The 22,316-nt window shown below is 37.7% G+C and overlaps 1 protein-coding gene and 1 long non-coding RNA gene across 3 annotated transcripts; one reads left to right on the top strand and one right to left on the bottom strand.

Annotated features, from left to right (window-relative positions):
- Positions 1-72: 72 nt before the first annotated feature.
- LOC130989428 (uncharacterized) lies at positions 73-2,020 on the top strand. Its single transcript, XM_057913432.1, has 3 exons — positions 73-488; positions 800-1,164; positions 1,315-2,020. The coding sequence occupies exons 1-3, from the start codon at positions 470-472 to the stop codon at positions 1,885-1,887; spliced, it is 957 nt and encodes a 318-aa protein (XP_057769415.1). The 5' UTR covers positions 73-469; the 3' UTR covers positions 1,888-2,020.
- Positions 2,021-5,947: 3,927 nt separating this feature from the next.
- LOC130989480 (uncharacterized) lies at positions 5,948-8,063 on the bottom strand. 2 transcript variants are annotated; one of them, XR_009090629.1, is made up of 4 exons: positions 7,745-8,063; positions 7,077-7,205; positions 6,291-6,840; positions 5,948-6,161 (listed from the first exon to the last, which is right to left on the bottom strand). It is a non-coding gene; the product is annotated as an uncharacterized LOC130989480 (long non-coding RNA). The 2 variants fall into 2 exon arrangements; XR_009090630.1 differs by having other exon boundaries at positions 6,291-6,555.
- Positions 8,064-22,316: the final 14,253 nt, after the last annotated feature.

The raw sequence follows: 22,316 nt of genomic DNA, 5'->3' as shown, positions 1-22,316 counted from the left end.
TCACGATATAGTTCAATAAGGGCTTGTTTGATAGTGTGTTAGATATAAGCAAATATTATTAAAAGTGGTATATATAACCACAGGTTATTATCTATATCATGTTTGATAGCTTAATAATTAATACCGAATTACACTAAATTGGTGTTTGATAGCAGTGTATTAAAATGCAGTAGAGTTAAATATTTGTTTGATACAGGATGTAGGAATGTAGTGTAATCATTGAAATTCCATTTATACCCTCAACTAACAATCAAATTTACTCACAATCTCCTTCACTCATTTCCAGCGGGAATTACTCAATGGGCGCCAATTAGATTTGCCCCCAAAAATTTTACTTTCATATAATACACGCAGCCCACACAAAAATTCCCCATCTCCATTGACGCAAATTGCAGATTCAACTGAGAATCTCGACAGGTGCTCACGCGGGGATAATTCGCCATATTTTCGTCTACGGAATTGAACAATCATGAGCTCTTCTCAACAAGGTGAGCTTACTTCGATTTTTTCGTCTACGGGCAACGATAATCTTATTTAGCATTTCTCTATACCTGATTATATATGTTGTGTGTATTATGTATTGAAGTAGAAAAGAGAGTGTTTGTGATGGTTTATTTAAGTTCAGGGCGTCTTTTAGAGACATTGTTTCCTCTCACAGTCTCGGTATGTTTAGGCCTTGTTAGCAATGGTGATGGTCACTGATTTCTTGGGCATAATTTGACATTTCAAAAAATATTTGCAAGTGTAAGGTGGGGTTGGTGGTCTAATTGAATTTTTGCTTTGTTGTGAATCTGTGAAGCAACCGAGACAGCAAGTAACGATGTAGGGTGTGGGAAACCAACTAAAACGAACAAGACGCGGCGCAGTTGGACGCCGAGAGAGGAGGATGTGCTTCTTGCTGCTTTGAAAGAGCTTGTTGTGCAGGGTTGGAAGTCCGATAACGGCTTCCGCGCCGGGTATCTCGGAAAGTTGGAAGAAGCAGTCAAGAGCAGATTTCCAAACTCGAACCTCAAAGGAATGCCTCACATTCACTCAAAAATTGCAGCTTGGAAGAGGAATTACTATTCTCTAGACCTAATGCTCAGTAATACCGGAGTTGGTTTCAATGTGGATGGGACACATATGATCGATGTCAACAACGAGCAATGGGATCAAATAGTAAATGTAGTCCTCTTTGTTTTCCTTTGAACTTGCTGAGTTTTTGTTTTTATATATAATAATCTCCATATCTTTCTTGGTTTAATGGAAGTCTCTTCCTATGTTATATCATGTTATTGTTCTGTGTATATCCACAACTTTTTGGTTTGATGGCAGAAGGATCCTAATGCATGCTTGATGCGTTTTAAAAGCTGGCCCCATTTGGATGCATGGAAAGAAATATTCGGGAAGGACCGCGCAACTGGAGGAAGCGCAGAAGACTTGCTTGACGCTATCAACGATATGCAGCGCGCGGACAACTTGGAAAACAACGGAGATCAGGGGGATTACCACGTGCACCTCGAAGAACAGGCGGAAAATGATGGGGCCGCTGATAGTGTTTGTCAGGGTGAAAAGGAACAAGGGATTGCAAGAGGCGCTGGGAGAAAACGTAAGGCCAGTGGTGATGGCCTAGATGTGCTCGTTGATGTGTTTAGTGAGATGGGTCGAAACGCAGACAAGAGGGTGGACTGCATTGCCTCTCGCATGGGCTACGAATTCAATCTAGGGGAGGCTAGAAAAGAGGTATTTAATCAGTTAAATGCCATGACTACTCTGTCAATGGGCCAGAAATTCGACGCATATCAAATGTTGGCTGGTGAAAAACAAGGACTGGAGCTCTTTATGGGCCTTCCCGAGGAGGCAAAACCTCAGTACGTCCTGCATATTCTCACAACGAAGACGTCATAATCTTTAGTAGTCTAGTTGGTTTTTTTGTGATGACATATTTTGGTGGGATACTATGATGTAGTGTGAATTACTAGTCTAGTTGAATGCTAAGAACCTCAGTGATGATCTTGCTTGCTATTTTGAACAAATATTATGATGTAGTGTGAATTACTAGTCTAGTTGAATGCTAAGATCCTCAGTGATGATCTTGCTTGCTATTTTGAACAAATATTATGATGTAGTGTGAATTACTAGTCTCATTACATGGTCTCTTTTTTTTCTATTTTCAGAAAGCCTCCCCAAAATGTACTGTCAATTATGATCATCTACTATTTTCAGCACACTCAAGTTAATTCTTATTTTCCTCTAAAGAAGAAGATAAAGATCTAGATAATTGACAGGGGCATCTGCAGTTGGTGGAGATCCATACTTTGCTCTGTCAAAGTTAGAAGCACAATGCTCATTCCAATATTTCTTTCTTCGCTTTAACTGTTCCATTGCAGCACAAACGTAAGGAAGTTTTAACATCACAAAGTCTATTTCATCGCCTTCTCGGTACTGCTTAACATTCTCAATGCGGATGAGAAATAGTATAGTGCATCCAACATGATTGTGCGATGAGAAAACTTTGTGCAAAACATAACCATGTCCATAACATAGCTGCCATTTTCATACATTTTAGATCGAAAATTTCTACACTCGGTACACTAGTCCAAGTAGTAGACAATATTGTTGGCATAACAAAACATAGAAGGACCACATCAACACTTAATACACTACGATAGAGGTGCCAGGTAATACACTTCAACATTATTCCTACTACACCACATCAACCTAGATACCATTGTGTGGACTCGACGACGCACATGAGCTATGCTCAATGCCATTTCCAGTTCCACCGAAGTCGAGAGTATACTGCAGGTTCGGAGCAGTGGGATTGGAAGGACCGATGCTGGAATGGGCGTCGTCTTCAAACAGTAACTTACGTGCCGTTGGCGGTTTGAGCAAGGGTGAAGTTACTTCATCTGGAGAAGCAGATGCGCAAGAGTATAGTGCATTAGGTGTCTCGTTGATCACGATAACAATTGGGGATGCTTCATTCTTGATGTCATTCCACCCGAAGAGGCGGCACAGCTGGTACCAATGTGGATCGCCCTTAATATAGTAAGCTTGAGCTATAGGATCTGCCTGTATCATATTAAGCAAGCAAAGAAGAGGTTGTTCAGTGTACGTGGAAATATAAGGACAACGAAGAGTTGTTAACACATATAGATTTACCCTAAACTAGCTAATATTTACCCGAAAGATCACTTCCCAAACTACATCTTCCGCCTCGATACGATTGTTGATACCATCCCAGACCGTCTCCACGCGACGCGCAAGCTTTTTGAAGCATGTGTAGCGCTCCCTTAAGAAGTGGACTCTCTCAAGCACGTCGACATAGCAGAGGCCGGCACCGAGCTCTTTGTTGAGGGCTTCCATGGCACATATGAGTGCATGGGGCGAGTCAACTGGTGGAATGGGGTGGCATTCCTTCTCACGCTCCATCAAGCGTCGAATGAGATAACCGTCGAGTGTCTCGGTCCATTTTGCATTATACAGAAACCAATCTTGATCGTGAGAGAAGGACTTCATTGCTGTGTTGCTAATCGCTATTTTAAAATCTTACAAGATTTACTTGAATAGCTTTGTTAGTTTTATACACAAAATGGAAAGTAGTTTGGCCATAACCTCATTTACTGCACTGCCATGTAATCAATTGCTCTACTGGTGAAAGAAAATATGGGGATTAATTGAATTGGATTGTGGGTAGATGGGTGTTAATATGAAATGACAGGAAGAGCCATTTCTATGAATTTTTTCGCAGCCAAAATTGGCTCTTATAATCATGGACGCATGCCATAAATATGGTGATTGACAAACAACCAACAAAAATATTTAGAGCTAGAAATATATTAATGACGATTTAGATGAAATTAAAATACATTTTCAAATATAAAAGCAATTGAAATTAAAAATATTTAGAGCTAGAAAGATATTTTGGAGGAAGAACATAAATTTGAAAAAGGAGCATACATTTTCAAGAATTTTTGAAATTAAAATTATGTATAAAATTAAAATATAAAAGCAAATGAAAAAGGAACATACATTTTCAAGAATTTTAAATATTTATATTAATACTAAAACAAATACAAAAGGAATTATATATAACAATAAAAAAGCACTAATATTTTGCTCTTTTATTTACATGTTCTATATTTATGTTATTTAAAATCTTTTAGCTTTTACCAAAAATATATATACAATAAGATTTTCATAATGGATATAATATATTTGAGTAATAGTTTTATTTTATAATTTTCAATAGTATAATTTTTAATTTTTCTCCTATTTGATGGAAACCATTGTCTTCATTCACGTTAAATAAAAATAAATAGCTAATGATACTAACTTGATCGCACTATATTTGTTATGTGGAAATAACAATACATTTTTTGCTTCTAAAAAATAAAATTATGATTCAGAAATCTAAAATTATGATTCATAAATCAACTAACTCATAAAACACAACTATAAAGAAATCAACTAACTCATAAAACACAAATATAAATTAACTAAACAGGAGTAGTCTTGTGCATCCATAAACTAAGCAGATACATTTTCCGACGCATGGTCCTGGTACAGTAAACATAAGATAACAGAAAAAGCATAGTGACCACCTGATAACATACTACTGTTCCCAAATTACAGATAACCAAATAAGCCCTACAGAAGTTTACCTAAAACGACCCCAAATAACACCATTACAACCAACAAGGCGATAAGGGGCATTTGCACTTCATCTTCTGCACTTATTCGCATCTGACGACGAGAAGTAGTGGGTTGTGAATCCACCACAGCAGAAGTAGATGGCTGATCTACTTGGGATGGTGCATAGTTCTGCTCAGTAAAGTGCGACGAATTCTGGTGGGTCTCACGCAACGCGTGGTGGTACTCATCATACCAAAAGAAGTTACAGCGGGGATCGCCAAATCTGGGACCGGCACTAGGACACTTGTAATACCATCGACCCGGGTATAATGCCTTTGGACCAGCACACAAAAGGACCATCCCTGTGCCACAACGACAATACGGAGCAGGTATTCCTTCCATGACCTGTGACACAGAAGACAATACCATATAAGAAGTGACGCAATAATAGGCAGACACTCATACGGCGCAAAGAAATGAATATAGGTTATTGAAGAGCTAATAACTCCATAGCAAATATAAAACAAGGAATGCAGAGAATCATAGGACGAGCAATAATATGTGATAAGATCAAGTAAATCATAAACTCATAAATCCATACATGCACAAAACCAGAAAATTATATACCTAAAAGTTAACAACACCAGAAAGCCATTAATTCATAAAATAACAATCCAAGTACAACAAACAAATCATGAATCCAGAGGAGCAATAATACATAAACTAATCAAGATGTCAGCCAATGTAATACAAGGACAACAATATGCAAGTCAAACATGATTCAAGTAATTAATCCACATATTATGAGCTATTGCATCTCTCTCCGCGTTCCACTGTGGGGAAGACTCAATCCCATCGATGTATTCAGGTTGTAGCTCGGAATCGTCTTGCTGAGGTAGATTGGCACTATCGAATTGTTGCTCAATCGGATCGATGGCCATCTCATTCCTAATATAATTATTAAGGATGAAGCAAGACATAATCAAACGATTTTGAGTCTTCACAGGGTAGAAAGTAGAGCTCCTCAAGATACCCCAGCGCATTTTCATGATGCCGAATGCTCGCTCAATCACATTGCGCGCCTTCGAATGGCGGAGGTTAAATAATTCCATGGCATTTTGGGGTCTTCCGGCATTCGGTCCCCACTCCTTCAAATGGTATCGTATACCTTTGTAAGGAACAAGGAAACCTTCAGAGTTGGCATACCCGTTGTCGCATAAGTAATAATTTCCTGCATTAAAGTTTATATGTAATGCGAGCACCTCACAGAAGAATGAGTTGAGTAGGACAAGTTAGAAATATACATAGAGTACATACCCAACAAGGACCCTGAAGCCATTCACACGTGTGAGAGAGTCGCGCAAAACCCTCGAATCAGCTGCTGAACCTTTCCACCCGGGCAAAACATAAGCAAATTTCATGTTACGGTCGCAAACTGCTAGCGTGTTTGTTGAGATTTGCCCTTTCCGTGTTCGATATCTCGGTCTGTCAACATTTCGTACCATTACATTTATATATGTACCGTCGAGAGCACCCAAACAACCCTACGAGAAATGTGCAAAAAAAGTATGTTATTAAATAAGGAAATCATGTTTACACCAAGCATAGTAATTGGAAAATATGCAGGTGATAAGTCTAGTTAGAATTAGAAAAGATAGTAGGAAATTAGTTACCTTAAACCACCGCCATCGGTTGTCTTGGCAGTTCTCCGGTACCGCTTCAGGTTTCACCAACAAGATCACATGTAGTTTCAAAACAGCCTTTAAAACAAGATGCACAAATTTGGAAACGGTTTGCCCCGACCTCCAAAAATCAAACCTAACTACCCTATTTTTTTTATGGTGAGCTAGGGTTGTTAAGAACATTGCAACTTGTTCTTCGACGCTAACATACCGCCCATCAGTTAGCCCCCCTAATTCGCGCAATAGAATACATAACCTGCCGAAAGTGTTGCGATCCATTCGTAAGTTTGCAATGCAATCTACGTCGCTAACACCTACAAGTCTGTTCATATGCTTGTCCTGAGCAGGGATGCGTTCGATATAACCAAATCCTACTGCATTAGCACCTCTTTTTCGTTTACGTAACCTCATCCTAACTATAACATAAGCTATCAACATAAAAAACAAACGTTGTTGGAACATCTCCTCCATCAACAAGTACAGACAGACGGTATTATTATCATCGATCGGCATGTTGAATTAACACGAACTGGTTAGGTTGCTGCATTACAAGAAATAGAGCACTTGCAAAAATCAAAAATAAAAAGTAAAGCACTTGCAAAGTATAGCACTTGTATAACCAATCGTTCTATATATAAAAAAATAATAGTAAAGCACTTGCAAAATGACATCATAAAATCATTTAGCATGCCATACGAGCAAAGAGATATATGGGGAGATTAATTACCACACGAAAACAATGTTGAAATCCTTAAACATAACAAGTGCGAATAGTACCTCTTCAAGGCTGAAAAGGCACAATCCGCAGCCCGCGTCCTCGATCTCCCTTGTTCGTTTCCCAGATCTTCAAATTGAAGCAGCTGTGTCAGTGCAACTCTCTATTGCATCCAAACCTCTTTTTCTTCCCTGTAAATCGATGATTACAGACAATAGATCAATCCTCAACTGCCTGAAATTGATTTTTTTTCTATATTAGCTGTAAAATATGCATCTGCTAAGTAGACACAAAAAAACATATCTCTGTCAACAAAGAAGCTATGTTTTCCTATCTTCATAACATAGAAACAAGTTTTTTGAGAAAATGTAAACAGAAAAATGAAGAATTAATAGATACTTCGCTGCAACTGGGAAAGCAAAAAATAAAGACGGAAATTGAATGAAAATATTGATTCATAAATTGATTGAAGACAAACAAAAAAAGAAAAGAAATTGTTTCAGAATTTTTCCCCAAAATCGGAACTTTTTAAGTAACAAGCAACAAAGATCTACATAGAAATCGATCTTGGATTTCAGCAGGTCAAATGCATCCCTGGCTCAAATGATGAAGAAAAAAAGCCCTAACATCTATGGAGAATCAAAAGTGATGCTGCTTGAAGCGCGGACATCTATGGAAAAAAGCCCTAACATCTATGGAGATCTACATAGAAATCGATCCGGGATTTTACCTTGCTTTCAATTCGCCGGTGATGAGAGCACCAATTTGTGATGGAGTCAGAACAAATCTGAGCTTGATGAAGCGCGAAGAGGAATTTTATGCAGTTCGAATTTTTGAAGGGCAAAATGGTTAGAGGAAAAAATAGTATCATTTTACTGTAGAAATGGTTTAATGAATATTGGGGTCGACGCTCGTTCCATAAGCGAGAAGAAACAGTGAAAATTAATGCGGGCCTTCATTTTTAACGGGCTTGTGATATTGCTTAAAAAGGCTATCAAATGGTGGGTAAATGAGATATTAATAGCCCAACTATCCTCTATATGGCTATCAAACAAGCCCTAATGATACTATTACTAGCAAAGAGCAAAGTCTTCAATTCAACTAATTAAACGCACTTCTTCAAAAAAACAAGGGTTAATTCGCTCTAAATCCTTAAACTATAGTCATTTTCCGTTTTTTCCCTCAATCTTTGAACTTCCCATAAAAAACCCCCCAACTTTCAATTTTTCCTAATTTTCCCATGACGGGTTTTCCGGCCAAATCCGGTGTCGGAATTTTCCTATGTGGCGTTATTCTTGCCAAATCACTGTATATGTGGCATATCACCCCCACCCTCCCCCTCACACGTCACTCTCTCTCTCTCTCTCTCTCTCTCTCTCTCTCTCCCCCATCCCCCTTCCTGCTCTACCCGCCGTCTGGCTCTCCCTCTCTAACTCTCTTCCTCCACCGCCGCCACAATCGTCCAGGCTGCCGTCCAAGTTCCCGGATCCGCGCTCCCAAGATCCAACATGAGAACCCTTCTCTCTGACCCACGTTTTCAAACAGTTAGGGTTTCGTCAGCGAGAAATCGAGTGGAAGAGAGAGGGAGGGGGGGAGGAAATGCCGGCGGTGGGCGATGGGGGAAGGGGGAAGAGGGATAGCCGATGGAGGTCCCAGAAAACGTCGGGAGGAGTGAGTGTGTGTCGTCAGCGGCGGCGGCTCCATGGCTGCTCGCCAGACTGATTCGAGAGGAGGGAGTCAATTTTGAGGTCTAGAGAGTTTGGTGGCGGCTAACAAGGCTGCTCACCGGAAGTTTCAGAGAGAGAGATGGGCTGAGTTTTGTTGAGGGCTGGTCTGGGGGACGGCGGCGGCCATGGTTGCTGTCGCCGGGAGTTTGATTGAGAGACGGAGGGAGGCGGTGGCGGTGCTCTTCGCCGTTGCCAAGGAGGGACAGCGGTGGTCGATGGCGGCTCCTCGTCGGAGTCGGAGGAGAGGGAGTTCTGTGAGGTCTGGGCAGCGGCTGGTCTTCAGCTGCTCCGCCGGAGAGTTGAGGGAGGGGGAGAGCCAGACGGGGGGCAGAGGGGGAAGAGAGAGAGAGAGAGAGAGAGAGAGAGAGAGATAGAGTGACGTGTGAGGGTGGGGGTGGGGGTGATATGCCACGTATACGGTGATTTGGCAAGAATAACGCCACATAGGAAAATTCCGACACCGGATTTGGCCGGAATACCCGTCATGGGAAAATTAGGAAAAATTGAAAGTTGGGGGTTTTTTATGGGAAGTTCAAAGATTGAGGGAAAAAACGGAAAATGACTATAGTTTAAGGATTTAGAGCGAATTAACCCAAAAAACAAATAAAATAGATGCATCATATCAAATAAATCATACAGGGTGTTTGGCTAAGCTTGTTTTAAAGAGCTTATAAGTTGTCAAAAGTGTTTGGATAATTAAGCTTATAAGTTAGAGAGAGAATTTTTTTGCTAGGGAGAGAAAATCGAAAATAAATGAACTTGAATGATATATGATGAAAATAATAAATTGTAGTTGAAAAATATATGTAAAATAATTGTTGCATATGAGATTATAGAAAAATAAGTTGCGATAGAGGAACTTATTTTTTGGAGAGCTTATAAGTTCTTAAAACTTATTTTTGAAGTTCATAAGCTGTTTAAGAGCTTATTTTGTCAAACGGGAGTTTATAAGGCTATAAGCTCAACCAAACATTTCAATTGATGTCATTTCAAATTTCCAATCAAATTTTCGAATAGAATCTTGTTGGGTCTATTGCCAAATAGGCCCACTTTGATCTTTTTAGAAGAATCAGTTTATAGAAGTCCGTTATCTTTCAAAAAAATAGTACTCCCTTCGTCCACGATTTAATGCCTTACTTTGGTGTAGGCACGGAGACTAATAAAACTGAAAAATGTGATGTAGATGAAATATAAAGATAGTTGACTAAAGTGATAAAGATAATTGATTAAAGAGATAAAGGTGTTCTGAGTGGGTCCACTAGTGATAAAGTGTAGTAAATATAGAATATAAAATAATAAAAATATTTTAAGGTGGGTTCATTAGTAACGGAAGGTAGTAAATATAGGAAAAAAAGAAGAGTAAAATGATACAAAAAGCAGAATAGAGCATTAAATTGTGGACGGAGGGAGTATTATGATACTATTTTGAAGTTGGGCATCTAAATTATTAAACGAAAATAAAAGAATCGCCAAATGATATGTTTGTTAAAGGATGTATACACGGAATAAAGTGGTATTGGCATATTGCCTAGTATATTCATTGTGATAGAGTCCCAAAAAATGGTAAGCAAAATAGTAGTACGAAATTGGTGCTATCTGCTAACCTATGAGGGCACTATTCTCATCTCTAAAGTCATAAGCATTTTTACCTCAAAAAAAAAAAAAAAATCATAAGCATTTTCATAGGTGAAATTGATGCTACCTATGAGGGCACTATTCTCATATCTATTTTCATAAACCTACAGCTAACAATAACTATTTAATGGGGTGGTGGACAACCATCTCATCCATTAATTAAAAACAAATTTAATTCATCTCCTCAATCAACCAATGACCGATCATCCATTAATTAAAAAAAAAAATAGTTCACTTCTTTTATGACAAATGTTAATCTGTTATTAGTTTATTAAATTTTACATTGATATTTAGTTAAATATTGAATATATATATATATATATATATATATAAATTTTCATCTAGGATTTTTACTTCTTTTAATTAGGTTAGTTCCCAGAACGAAATTTGAGTAATTTACGGGATTTGCTAATTAATATCAATTCGATGAATTTGAGTTTATGTATTTGATCTTCTGCGATAAACAATTGTAAATCATCAATATTTAATTCCACGAAAAATTATATCAGGAAATGATATGGATCGTTGATTGGAGTGAGATGAATGACTTAAATTTGATCTTTATTCTTCATCTAGGGAAGTGATCGTCATAGAATGCAACCATATATATATATACCTAGGGGGCCGCTCCAATGAGAGGGTGATTTTTTTTTTCGCATGGTTCGAATCCTTGAAGGAGCAAAATATTTTAAATTTTGTTATTCATCAGTATATACTGATGAACAATGCAGTATATACTGCCTTGTTCATCTGTATATATGTCTTATTCATTACCAATTTTTTAAATTTTGTTTTTTCATCAGTATATACATCTTCTTCATTAGATATACGTTTCATTAGTATTATATGTCTTATTCATTGTCCTCATGTTACACGAAAAATAGAGGATCTCACTGGAGCGCGCCCCTATATATATATATATATATATATGGGGGTGGGCTACCGTGAGAGCACATCTTAAAATAAGAAATAAGAGCAATTTTTAATATATGAATTTTAAGCTTATAAGCTAGAGAGAGAAAATCGAAAATAAATGAACTTGAATAATATATGATGAAAATAATAAATTATAGTTGAAAAATATTTGTAAAATAATTGTTGCATATGAGATTATAGAAAAATAAGTTGCGATAGAGGAACTTATTTTTTGGAGAGCTTATAAGCTCTTGAAACTTATTTTTGAAGTTCATAAGCTGTTTAAGAGCTTATTTTGTCAAACAAGAGTTTATAAGGCTATAAGCTCAGTGTCACGACCGCACTTGCTAAGGATAGCTAATCCGGGAAATCGTGACTAGGGAAGGGATTTAAGAAGCGGGGTTAGAGAGGGCACATTTGACTCATTTACAACTCGATTATAGACATTTATATCTAGCATTAATTCTTGAAATAAAATTTAAGACATTGAAAGATTGACGCATATAGTTAAAAAGGATACTCGATGAACCCGAGTAAGCGTTAAATATTTCTTGAAGAGTAATTGACATAATTATAGACTTGACTAAAACATAATCAGTGTTTGCAGCGGAAGGCAAGACTGAGATACATGTATGCAGACACATATCCTTTCTGAGCCTATTCTAAGTTCGACAAAAGCTCCACTCAGCAACACTTCATCGTTCATCACAGCTCAACCTGCACATTCATAAACATATGCAGGGCTAAGTACAAAAGTACTTAGTGGGCAGTTGCCAAAAACTAAATTATAAGCTTAACATTTTATCATCAAACCACATCATCATATAAGCGACATGAATCTTCTTTCCAGTTCTTTGCATACTATCATTTTCAAATTCATAAATAGCGTAAGTGCATTCCTCATCATCAAAAGTCCTATTAAGAAGCATCGTGTCGTGAGGAAGGCCTTCCTCAACGAGCACAAGCATCGCGCCGTGAGGGAGGCCTCCCTCAGCGGACACGGCATCGTACTATTGAGGGAGGCCTCCCCCAACAGACGCTAGCATCGTACCGTTGAGGGAGGCCTCCCTCAACGGACGTTTGACCGGCCAACCCTCTCATTGACTCACGGTCGCGTTGCATATATATATATATCCTTGGCAAGATAGCTATTCGCTCAGAAATCAAATTCGTTAACATCATCACATAAGCATTTGATAATAAGCATAAAGCATTAAAGCGTAACTCACATAGGCGTTTAAATAATAAGCGTAACAAAGCGTGAACCACATAGGCGCATAACAAAGCGTAACTCCCTTAAGCGTAAATCACTTAAAAGCGTAACAAAGCATAAATAATAAATTATAAAAATTTAAGTCGTAATTAAGCGTAAATAGCATAGCGTAAATTATTAAAGCGTGACAAGCGTAGATAATAAAGAGAAATAAGGTTTTAACTCATTTAAGCATAATAAAGCATAACTCATTTAAAAATCAAATTTTTGCATTTTAAAGCATGAAAGTTGCATAGTTCTTCAATAGCATTTTTATTTTACGCGTAAGAAATTGCCCACCTGAATAGCAGACTCACGGTTTAGCTCTAACTCTGGTGCTTGACCTTTAATCCGAGAAAATAAAATAAGATTCTAATTCTCGAAAAATCTCAATAAATGAGGATGCGTGAAATGATTATGCATGACTCATATTCCTTTAATTAAATTATGAGATGCTAATCTTATTTAGGGAATTAAAGCTCGTCTTATGAGGTCGGATTTATTAATCTTTAATAATCTACTCATCTTAAAATAATCTAATTCACTTACTAATTAATAATTAGTAAGTCTTAAAATTTTCTCTAATTAAACTTAATAGAATAATTATGAAGGCCCAATAAAATAATCAAGGCCCAATAGGAATTTAATTCGAGACCAAATGAATAAATTCAAAGCCCAATGCATAAATAACATTAGGCCCAACATCAATTAAATTCTAAAGCCCAACAAATTAAATGAACTAGGCCCAATTGAGAGAGCCCAAAAATTCGGCCCAAACCGGCTCAAAATCCTCCCCTTTTCTTCCCCAAATTCACGCCTCTTTATCTCTCTCTCTACCGACATCTCTTTCTCTCTTTTTATCAGTTCTCTCTCTCTCTTTTATCCCCACTATCATCGGTTCCCTCTTTTTTTTTTTTTTTATAAAGCAAAACACATGCACACACACTTTTTAATCTCTCTCTCTTCTCACAACAAAACACACGCACACACACTTTTTTTTTAATCTCTCTCTCTCTTCTCAAAACAAAACACATGCACACACACTTTTTAACAAAACACACGCACACACTTTTTTTAATCTCTCTCTCTATTTTTTTATCAAAGTAAGGAACACTCTCTCTTTTAATCAATTAAAACGCTGCTATCTCTCCAAAATTCCTCACACAGAGCCGCTCAACATCTCCCTCTCTCGCTCTCTCAACTCACCGCCACCATCCCCCCTTCTTCTTCTTCAACGGTGAGGAGCGCCGCTTCCTGCTGCTCCGGCGACTCACGGCGAGGTCGCCGCGTGGAGCTGCTGTTCATGGAGTCGCGCCGACTGCTGCTGTTCATGGAGTCGCGGCCTTCTGCTGTCACAAATCTGCCGTCGTCGCAGCGAGACCGGCGAACAGCACCATCATCCTCGCGTCCCTCTGACGCCGGCGTAATTCTGCCAGCCGTCGCCGAGGAGTCCGCCGCCGTCTGGAGTTGCCGCCACCGTCGCCAGCTGGAGCCTCGGCAGCCGCTGCTGTCGTTCTCGGGCTCCGATGAGGCCGTAGGAAGTTGCCGTTGTTGCGGCTCGACTGCGCAGGGCCGCGTTCGATGTCTTTCTAAAAGCTAAGTTATATATGCCTTGATTCTTAATCATCGATATGGTATAAATGTCTATGGACCCTTTTTGCGTAAGAAAAACAGAACTTAATACTTTATGTGTATGCGTATGCTATGTCTGTATTTGTTTTCTGAGTTATGGTGTTCTTTTCTCTATTCGCTTGTGAATACAGAGTGCCATGTAACTAATTAATCATGCTTATTATCTACTGCATTTCTAATATATGAAGCATGCTCTACTGAGATATGATATATGTATATGAAGAGAGTGAACTGAGATAGCATGAAATACCTTAAATGATGCTTGATTGGATTGCTGAATATTGAATTAAATTGATACTTGAAAATTACTTTGGCAGAGAATGATGAAGACGTTTAAGTGTGGAATGGGTATGAGAAGGTTATGCTTGGTGATTTCTTGATGGAAGGAGTAGATTTGCTATGCTTTATACTGAACTTATGGAGAGCTGATTAGTGTGAACAGATGATGAATAGTACGGCTAGATTGTTGAGCGTGGTTGAAGAATTAAAGATGAGATTTGCTGTTGACATTCTTGAGATTTGTTTGCTGAATTCCTTTTTTTACTATGTAGGAGAAGAAAAAGAAAAGCTAAGCACGGGTGAGCATATATAAATAGAGTGGCTGAGGGAGCATGGCGTGCTAGATTTAGTACACGGAATAATATCTAAATTAATAACGTAGATTTAATTTTTCACAAGCCGGAATAAATTCACGACTCAAGAAATAATAATAAAAATAGAAAAATAATTTTATTGTGATTAATAAATAACATGACTTAGCTAAGTCAGTTATGAATCTGAAATGAATAATTATTGGTTTACTAAATAATTCTCATCGCGGTTTTACTCACGCGAATCTAACTGGCTTAGTGAAAAAAAATAATAACCCTGCTTCAATTAGAATATAATCCAGTGTCATAAGCTGAATTTAAATCATAAATAATTACTGGGCTTGATTTACTGAAAGATTAAATAATAATTATCGTATTACTGGATTTAAATATAATAAAAGAGCGGGCTACTACATACTACCCCTCTTAACAAAAATTTCGTCCCGAAATTTGCATACTCCGAGATGCTTAAGGTAACTAATTTGTCCCTTATCTTCTACACTTCTTGATCACAAATTATTTCAAGTTTCTCGGTATAAAATATGATGTTTCCAATCACTAGATTAGAGCGAATATCAATGGTAACCCTAAGTTGTGTGATTATCACTAGATTGCACTTAGCTCACTCGAAGCTGATTATTACCATGCATGGTGTGGTAGCAAGGATATGTAAAGCATCTCTACTAAACATGATAGTGATAAGTATTCCCATAAACTTATCATACCTTCCTAGTGTCCCTGGTTAAAAGCATAAGTTGCCCCCTGTTGTGGTGACTGTTGTCCTTGAGGCTGAATTTGAAGGTGTCCGCGTATTGCTTGTAAGGGATGGGTGTGGGTGGGCTTAGTTGTTGAACCCTGTTGTCTGTTGGGACACTGTGTGGAGTAGTGACCTTTTTGGCCACAATTGTAACACCCGTTAGTTCCAGCCCGACAGATACCCCTATGCATCTTACCGCAATTGGGGCAAGGTGAAATTCTTTGCTGACCTTGGTTACCCCTAGTTGGGTCGGGGTTAGTCTGTGCCTCATGCCTTTGTTGATTAAACTGTTCGGCCTGTTCATTTTCTTGCCACACTCTCTTGTTGGCTTGACTGATATTGTCTTCAGTGTTGTCCCATTTGCGCTTCCCTTTGAGAGTATGTGAGGGTACTGGTGGGTTATTTGGCGTCGAGGTCAGTGGTGGAGCTGACTTATCCGATGGCATTGCAGCTTCAATGTCAAGTGCCCTGTTCAAACACTCCGTGTATGAGAGTCCTCCGTGGCTTGCTAGAGTCATCCTAATTTCATGCCTCAGACCGGCACAAAATTTTTCTGCCATCTTTTCATCTGTGTCCACTTGTTGTGGAGCAAATCTAGCCAGGTTGCAGAATTCCCTATCGTATTCAACCACAGATTTCTTTCCTTGCTTCAAATTGTAGAATTCAGTCTCCTTCTTCTTCCTATAGCTTTTCGGAATATATTTGTCATATAATCCCGCCTTAAAATCTTCCCACGTATAAATTGCCCATTGTTCAGGGGTCAGAGTTTTTCGACGTGCCTCCCACCAGAAATCAGCTGATCCTGTCAGCTGGAATGAGACGCAAGAGAGGCGCTCATCATCAGTACAACGTAGGAAGTTGAAGATGCGCTCCATTGCACGCACCCAAATTTCGGCTTCAGCCGGCTCGCTCGTCCCACCAAACGTAGGTGGGTTCTGTCTTAAAAAGAGTTCCTCGACTCTCCTAGTTGGGGGCGGAGGGGGTGGGTTATGTTCTCGATCATTTTGGGGTTCTTCTGGTATGGCATTATGGTTTCTGCGATTGTTATTATTTCTCACAGGGCGACCTCTCTTAGGCGGCATTCTGATAGCAGAGATTTGTCAATTAATACACTCTAGCATAATATAATACAAACCTCAAAAAAACTCTTGTAAAGGTTAACTTGTTATAACTTGTAAACAATTCATGACTCTAATGACAACATTGATGTAGTAAGCTTTAAGGGTCCTTAGCATCCCAAATCCATGAGTCATAAAAAAATTAAGCATATAATATCATAGCATCTCAATTTGATACTTAGGCATAAGTCATGGAGATTTATAGCGGATATCAATCACGAGCTTATAAAAATTCTATACATATCACTTGTCTTACTGCCATCACTTCAGTCACCAAAAGATATAGTTGAATTTCTTCTACGTTTTCTTCTATGTTCTGTCGTAGAGGTGATCACCTAACTTAATAGCGCTATGTTCATGGGAATTCATACCATAGTTATACTTAATCGTGTTTGCGTCGTTCATTTCACTCAATAACAATATAACTTAAGTATTGACTGATACACACTTTGATGTCGCGTCAATTCTCACTTTTCGATCATGCCAAATGCTATAAAAGATTTCAAACATTAACTCAAAACTTGGAAGAGCTTACCATTCTGCTTCGTTGAGTGTGATGCGATGAAGTGTTGAGCTTTGTCGATTGAACTCTAGACACTCTAGTGATCCAGTCTAGGCTTGACTAAAATAAATTCTTAGACTCAGAGCAAATGAACGCTCTGATACCATTCTGTCACGACCGCACTTGCTAAGGATAGCTAATCCGGGAAATCGTGACTAGGGAAGGGATTTAAGAAGCGGGGTTAGAGAGGGCACATTTGACTCATTTACAACTCGATTATAGACATTTATATCTAGCATTAATTCTTGAAATAAAATTTAAGACATTGAAAGATTGACGCATATAGTTAAAAAGGATACTCGATGAACCCGAGTAAGCGTTAAATATTTCTTGAAGAGTAATTGACATAATTATAGACTTGACTAAAACATAATCAGTGTTTGCAGCGGAAGGCAAGACTGAGATACATGTATGCAGACACATATCCTTTCTGAGCCTATTCTAAGTTCGACAAAAGCTCCACTCAGCAACACTTCATCGTTCATCACAGCTCAACCTGCACATTCATAAACATATGCAGGGCTAAGTACAAAAGTACTTAGTGGGCAGTTGCCAAAAACTAAATTATAAGCTTAACATTTTATCATCAAACCACATCATCATATAAGCGACATGAATCTTCTTTCCAGTTCTTTGCATACTATCATTTTCAAATTCATAAATAGCGTAAGTGCATTCCTCATCATCAAAAGTCCTATTAAGAAGCATCGTGTCGTGAGGAAGGCCTTCCTCAACGAGCACAGGCATCGCGCCGTGAGGGAGGCCTCCCTCAGCGGACACGGCATCGTACTATTGAGGGAGGCCTCCCCCAACAGACGCTAGCATCGTACCGTTGAGGGAGGCCTCCCTCAACGGACGTTTGACCGGCCAACCCTCTCATTGACTCACGGTCGCGTTGCATATATATATATATCCTTGGCAAGATAGCTATTCGCTCAGAAATCAAATTCGTTAACATCATCACATAAGCATTTGATAATAAGCATAAAGCATTAAAGCGTAACTCACATAGGCGTTTAAATAATAAGCGTAACAAAGCGTGAACCACATAGGCGCATAACAAAGCGTAACTCCCTTAAGCGTAAATCACTTAAAAGCGTAACAAAGCATAAATAATAAATTATAAAAATTTAAGTCGTAATTAAGCGTAAATAGCATAGCGTAAATTATTAAAGCGTGACAAGCGTAGATAATAAAGAGAAATAAGGTTTTAACTCATTTAAGCATAATAAAGCATAACTCATTTAAAAATCAAATTTTTGCATTTTAAAGCATGAAAGTTGCATAGTTCTTCAATAGCATTTTTATTTTACGCGTAAGAAATTGCCCACCTGAATAGCAGACTCACGGTTTAGCTCTAACTCTGGTGCTTGACCTTTAATCCGAGAAAATAAAATAAGATTCTAATTCTCGAAAAATCTCAATAAATGAGGATGCGTGAAATGATTATGCATGACTCATATTCCTTTAATTAAATTATGAGATGCTAATCTTATTTAGGGAATTAAAGCTCGTCTTATGAGGTCGGATTTATTAATCTTTAATAATCTACTCATCTTAAAATAATCTAATTCACTTACTAATTAATAATTAGTAAGTCTTAAAATTTTCTCTAATTAAACTTAATAGAATAATTATGAAGGCCCAATAAAATAATCAAGGCCCAATAGGAATTTAATTCGAGACCAAATGAATAAATTCAAAGCCCAATGCATAAATAACATTAGGCCCAACATCAATTAAATTCTAAAGCCCAACAAATTAAATGAACTAGGCCCAATTGAGAGAGCCCAAAAATTCGGCCCAAACCGGCTCAAAATCCTCCCCTTTTCTTCCCCAAATTCACGCCTCTTTATCTCTCTCTCTACCGACATCTCTTTCTCTCTTTTTATCAGTTCTCTCTCTCTCTTTTATCCCCACTATCATCGGTTCCCTCTTTTTTTTTTTTTTATAAAGCAAAACACATGCACACACACTTTTTAATCTCTCTCTCTTCTCACAACAAAACACACGCACACACACTTTTTTTTTTTAATCTCTCTCTCTCTTCTCAAAACAAAACACATGCACACACACTTTTTAACAAAACACACGCACACACACTTTTTTTAATCTCTCTCTCTATTTTTTTATCAAAGTAAGGAACACTCTCTCTTTTAATCAATTAAAACGCTGCTATCTCTCCAAAATTCCTCACACAGAGCCGCTCAACATCTCCCTCTCTCGCTCTCTCAACTCACCGCCACCATCCCCCCTTCTTCTTCTTCAACGGTGAGGAGCGCCGCTTCCTGCTGCTCCGGCGACTCACAGCGAGGTCGCCGCGTGGAGCTGCTGTTCATGGAGTCGCGCCGACTGCTGCTGTTCATGGAGTCGCGGCCTTCTGCTGTCACAAATCTGCCGTCGTCGCAGCGAGACCGGCGAACAGCACCATCATCCTCGCGTCCCTCTGACGCCGGCGTAATTCTGCCAGCCGTCGCCGAGGAGTCCGCCGCCGTCTGGAGTTGCCGCCACCGTCGCCAGCTGGAGCCTCGGCAGCCGCTGCTGTCGTTCTCGGGCTCCGATGAGGCCGTAGGAAGTTGCCGTTGTTGCGGCTCGACTGCGCAGGGCCGCGTTCGATGTCTTTCTAAAAGCTAAGTTATATATGCCTTGATTCTTAATCATCGATATGGTATAAATGTCTATGGACCCTTTTTGCGTAAGAAAAACAGAACTTAATACTTTATGTGTATGCGTATGCTATGTCTGTATTTGTTTTCTGAGTTATGGTGTTCTTTTCTCTATTCGCTTGTGAATACAGAGTGCCATGTAACTAATTAATCATGCTTATTATCTACTGCATTTCTAATATATGAAGCATGCTCTACTGAGATATGATATATGTATATGAAGAGAGTGAACTGAGATAGCATGAAATACCTTAAATGATGCTTGATTGGATTGCTGAATATTGAATTAAATTGATACTTGAAAATTACTTTGGCAGAGAATGATGAAGACGTTTAAGTGTGGAATGGGTATGAGAAGGTTATGCTTGGTGATTTCTTGATGGAAGGAGTAGATTTGCTATGCTTTATACTGAACTTATGGAGAGCTGATTAGTGTGAACAGATGATGAATAGTACGGCTAGATTGTTGAGCGTGGTTGAAGAATTAAAGATGAGATTTGCTGTTGACATTCTTGAGATTTGTTTGCTGAATTCCTTTTTTTACTATGTAGGAGAAGAAAAAGAAAAGCTAAGCACGGGTGAGCATATATAAATAGAGTGGCTGAGGGAGCATGGCGTGCTAGATTTAGTACACGGAATAATATCTAAATTAATAACGTAGATTTAATTTTTCACAAGCCGGAATAAATTCACGACTCAAGAAATAATAATAAAAATAGAAAAATAATTTTATTGTGATTAATAAATAACATGACTTAGCTAAGTCAGTTATGAATCTGAAATGAATAATTATTGGTTTACTAAATAATTCTCATCGCGGTTTTACTCACGCGAATCTAACTGGCTTAGTGAAAAAAAAAAAATAACCCTGCTTCAATTAGAATATAATCCAGTGTCATAAGCTGAATTTAAATCATAAATAATTATTGGGCTTGATTTACTGAAATATTAAATAATAATTATCGTATTACTGGATTTAAATATAATAAAAGAGCGGGCTACTACACTCAGCCAAACATTTCAATTGATGTCATTTCAAATTTCCAATCAAATTTTCGAATAGAATCTTGTTGGGTCTATTGCCAAATAGGCCCACTTTGATCTTTTTAGAAGAATCAGTTTATAGAAGTCTGTTATCTTTCAAAAAAAATAGTACTCCCTTCGTCCACGATTTAATGCCTCACTTTAGTGTAGGCACGGAGACTAATAAAGTTGAAAAATGTGATGTAGATGAAATATAAAGATAGTTGACTAAAGTGATAAAGATAATTGATTAAAGTGATAAAGGTGTTGTGAGTGGGTCCACTATTGATAAAGTATAGTAAATATAGAATATAAAAATAATAAAAGTATTTTAAGGTGGGTTCATTAGTGACGAAAGGTAGTAAATATAGGAAAATAAGAAGAGTAAAATGATACAAAAAGCAGAATAGAGCATTAAATTGTGGACGGAGGGAGTATTATGATACTATTTTGAAGTTGGGCATCTAAATTATTAAACGAAAATAAAAGAATCGCCAAATGATATGTTTGTTAAAGGATGTATACACGGAATAAAGTGGTATTGGCATATTGCCTAGTATATTCATTGTGATAGAGTCCCAAAAAATGGTAAGCAAAATAGTAGTACGAAATTGGTGCTATCTGCTAACCTATGAGGGCACTATTCTCATCTCTAAAGTCATAAGCATTTTTACCTCAAAAAAAAAAAAAAAATCATAAGCATTTTCATAGGTGAAATTGATGCTACCTGTGAGGGCACTATTCTCATATCTATTTTCATAAAACTACAGCTAACAATAACTATTTAATGGGGTGGTGGACAACCATCTCATCCATTAATTAAAAACAAATTTAATTCATCTCCTCAATCAACCAATGACCGATCATTCATTAATTAAAAAAAAAAAATAGTTCACTTCTTTTATGACAAATGTTAATCTGTTATAGTTTATTAAATTTTACATTGATAATTAGTTAAATATTGAATATAAATATATATATATATATATATATATATATAAATTTTCATCTAGGATTTTTACTTCTTTTAATTAGGTTAGTTCCCAGAATGAAATTTGAGTAATTTACGGGATTTGCTAATTAATATCAATTCGATGAATTTGAGTTTATGTATTTGATCTTCTGCGATAAACAATTGTAAATCATCAATATTTAATTCCACGAAAAATTATATCAGGAAATGATATGGATCGTTGATTGGAGTGAGATGAATGACTTAAATTTGATCTTTATTCTTCATCTAGGGAAGTGATTGTCATAGAATGCAACCATATATATATATATATATATATATGGGAAAGTTCTATGGAAACACAAAGTTAGATGGAGAAAGGAGATACAATCTGGTTCGTTAGATCAATCTTGATCAAAGGCTGAGATTAAAAGTCAATATAATTAAAATTGGTAAGATTCATATATCCCTAA

This window comes from Salvia miltiorrhiza, chromosome 6 (genome assembly GCF_028751815.1).
Source record: "Salvia miltiorrhiza cultivar Shanhuang (shh) chromosome 6, IMPLAD_Smil_shh, whole genome shotgun sequence".
NCBI lineage: Eukaryota > Viridiplantae > Streptophyta > Magnoliopsida > Lamiales > Lamiaceae > Salvia > Salvia miltiorrhiza.
Note: the sequence above shows the minus strand (reverse complement) of the source record. Positions and strands in the feature narration are given on the sequence as shown.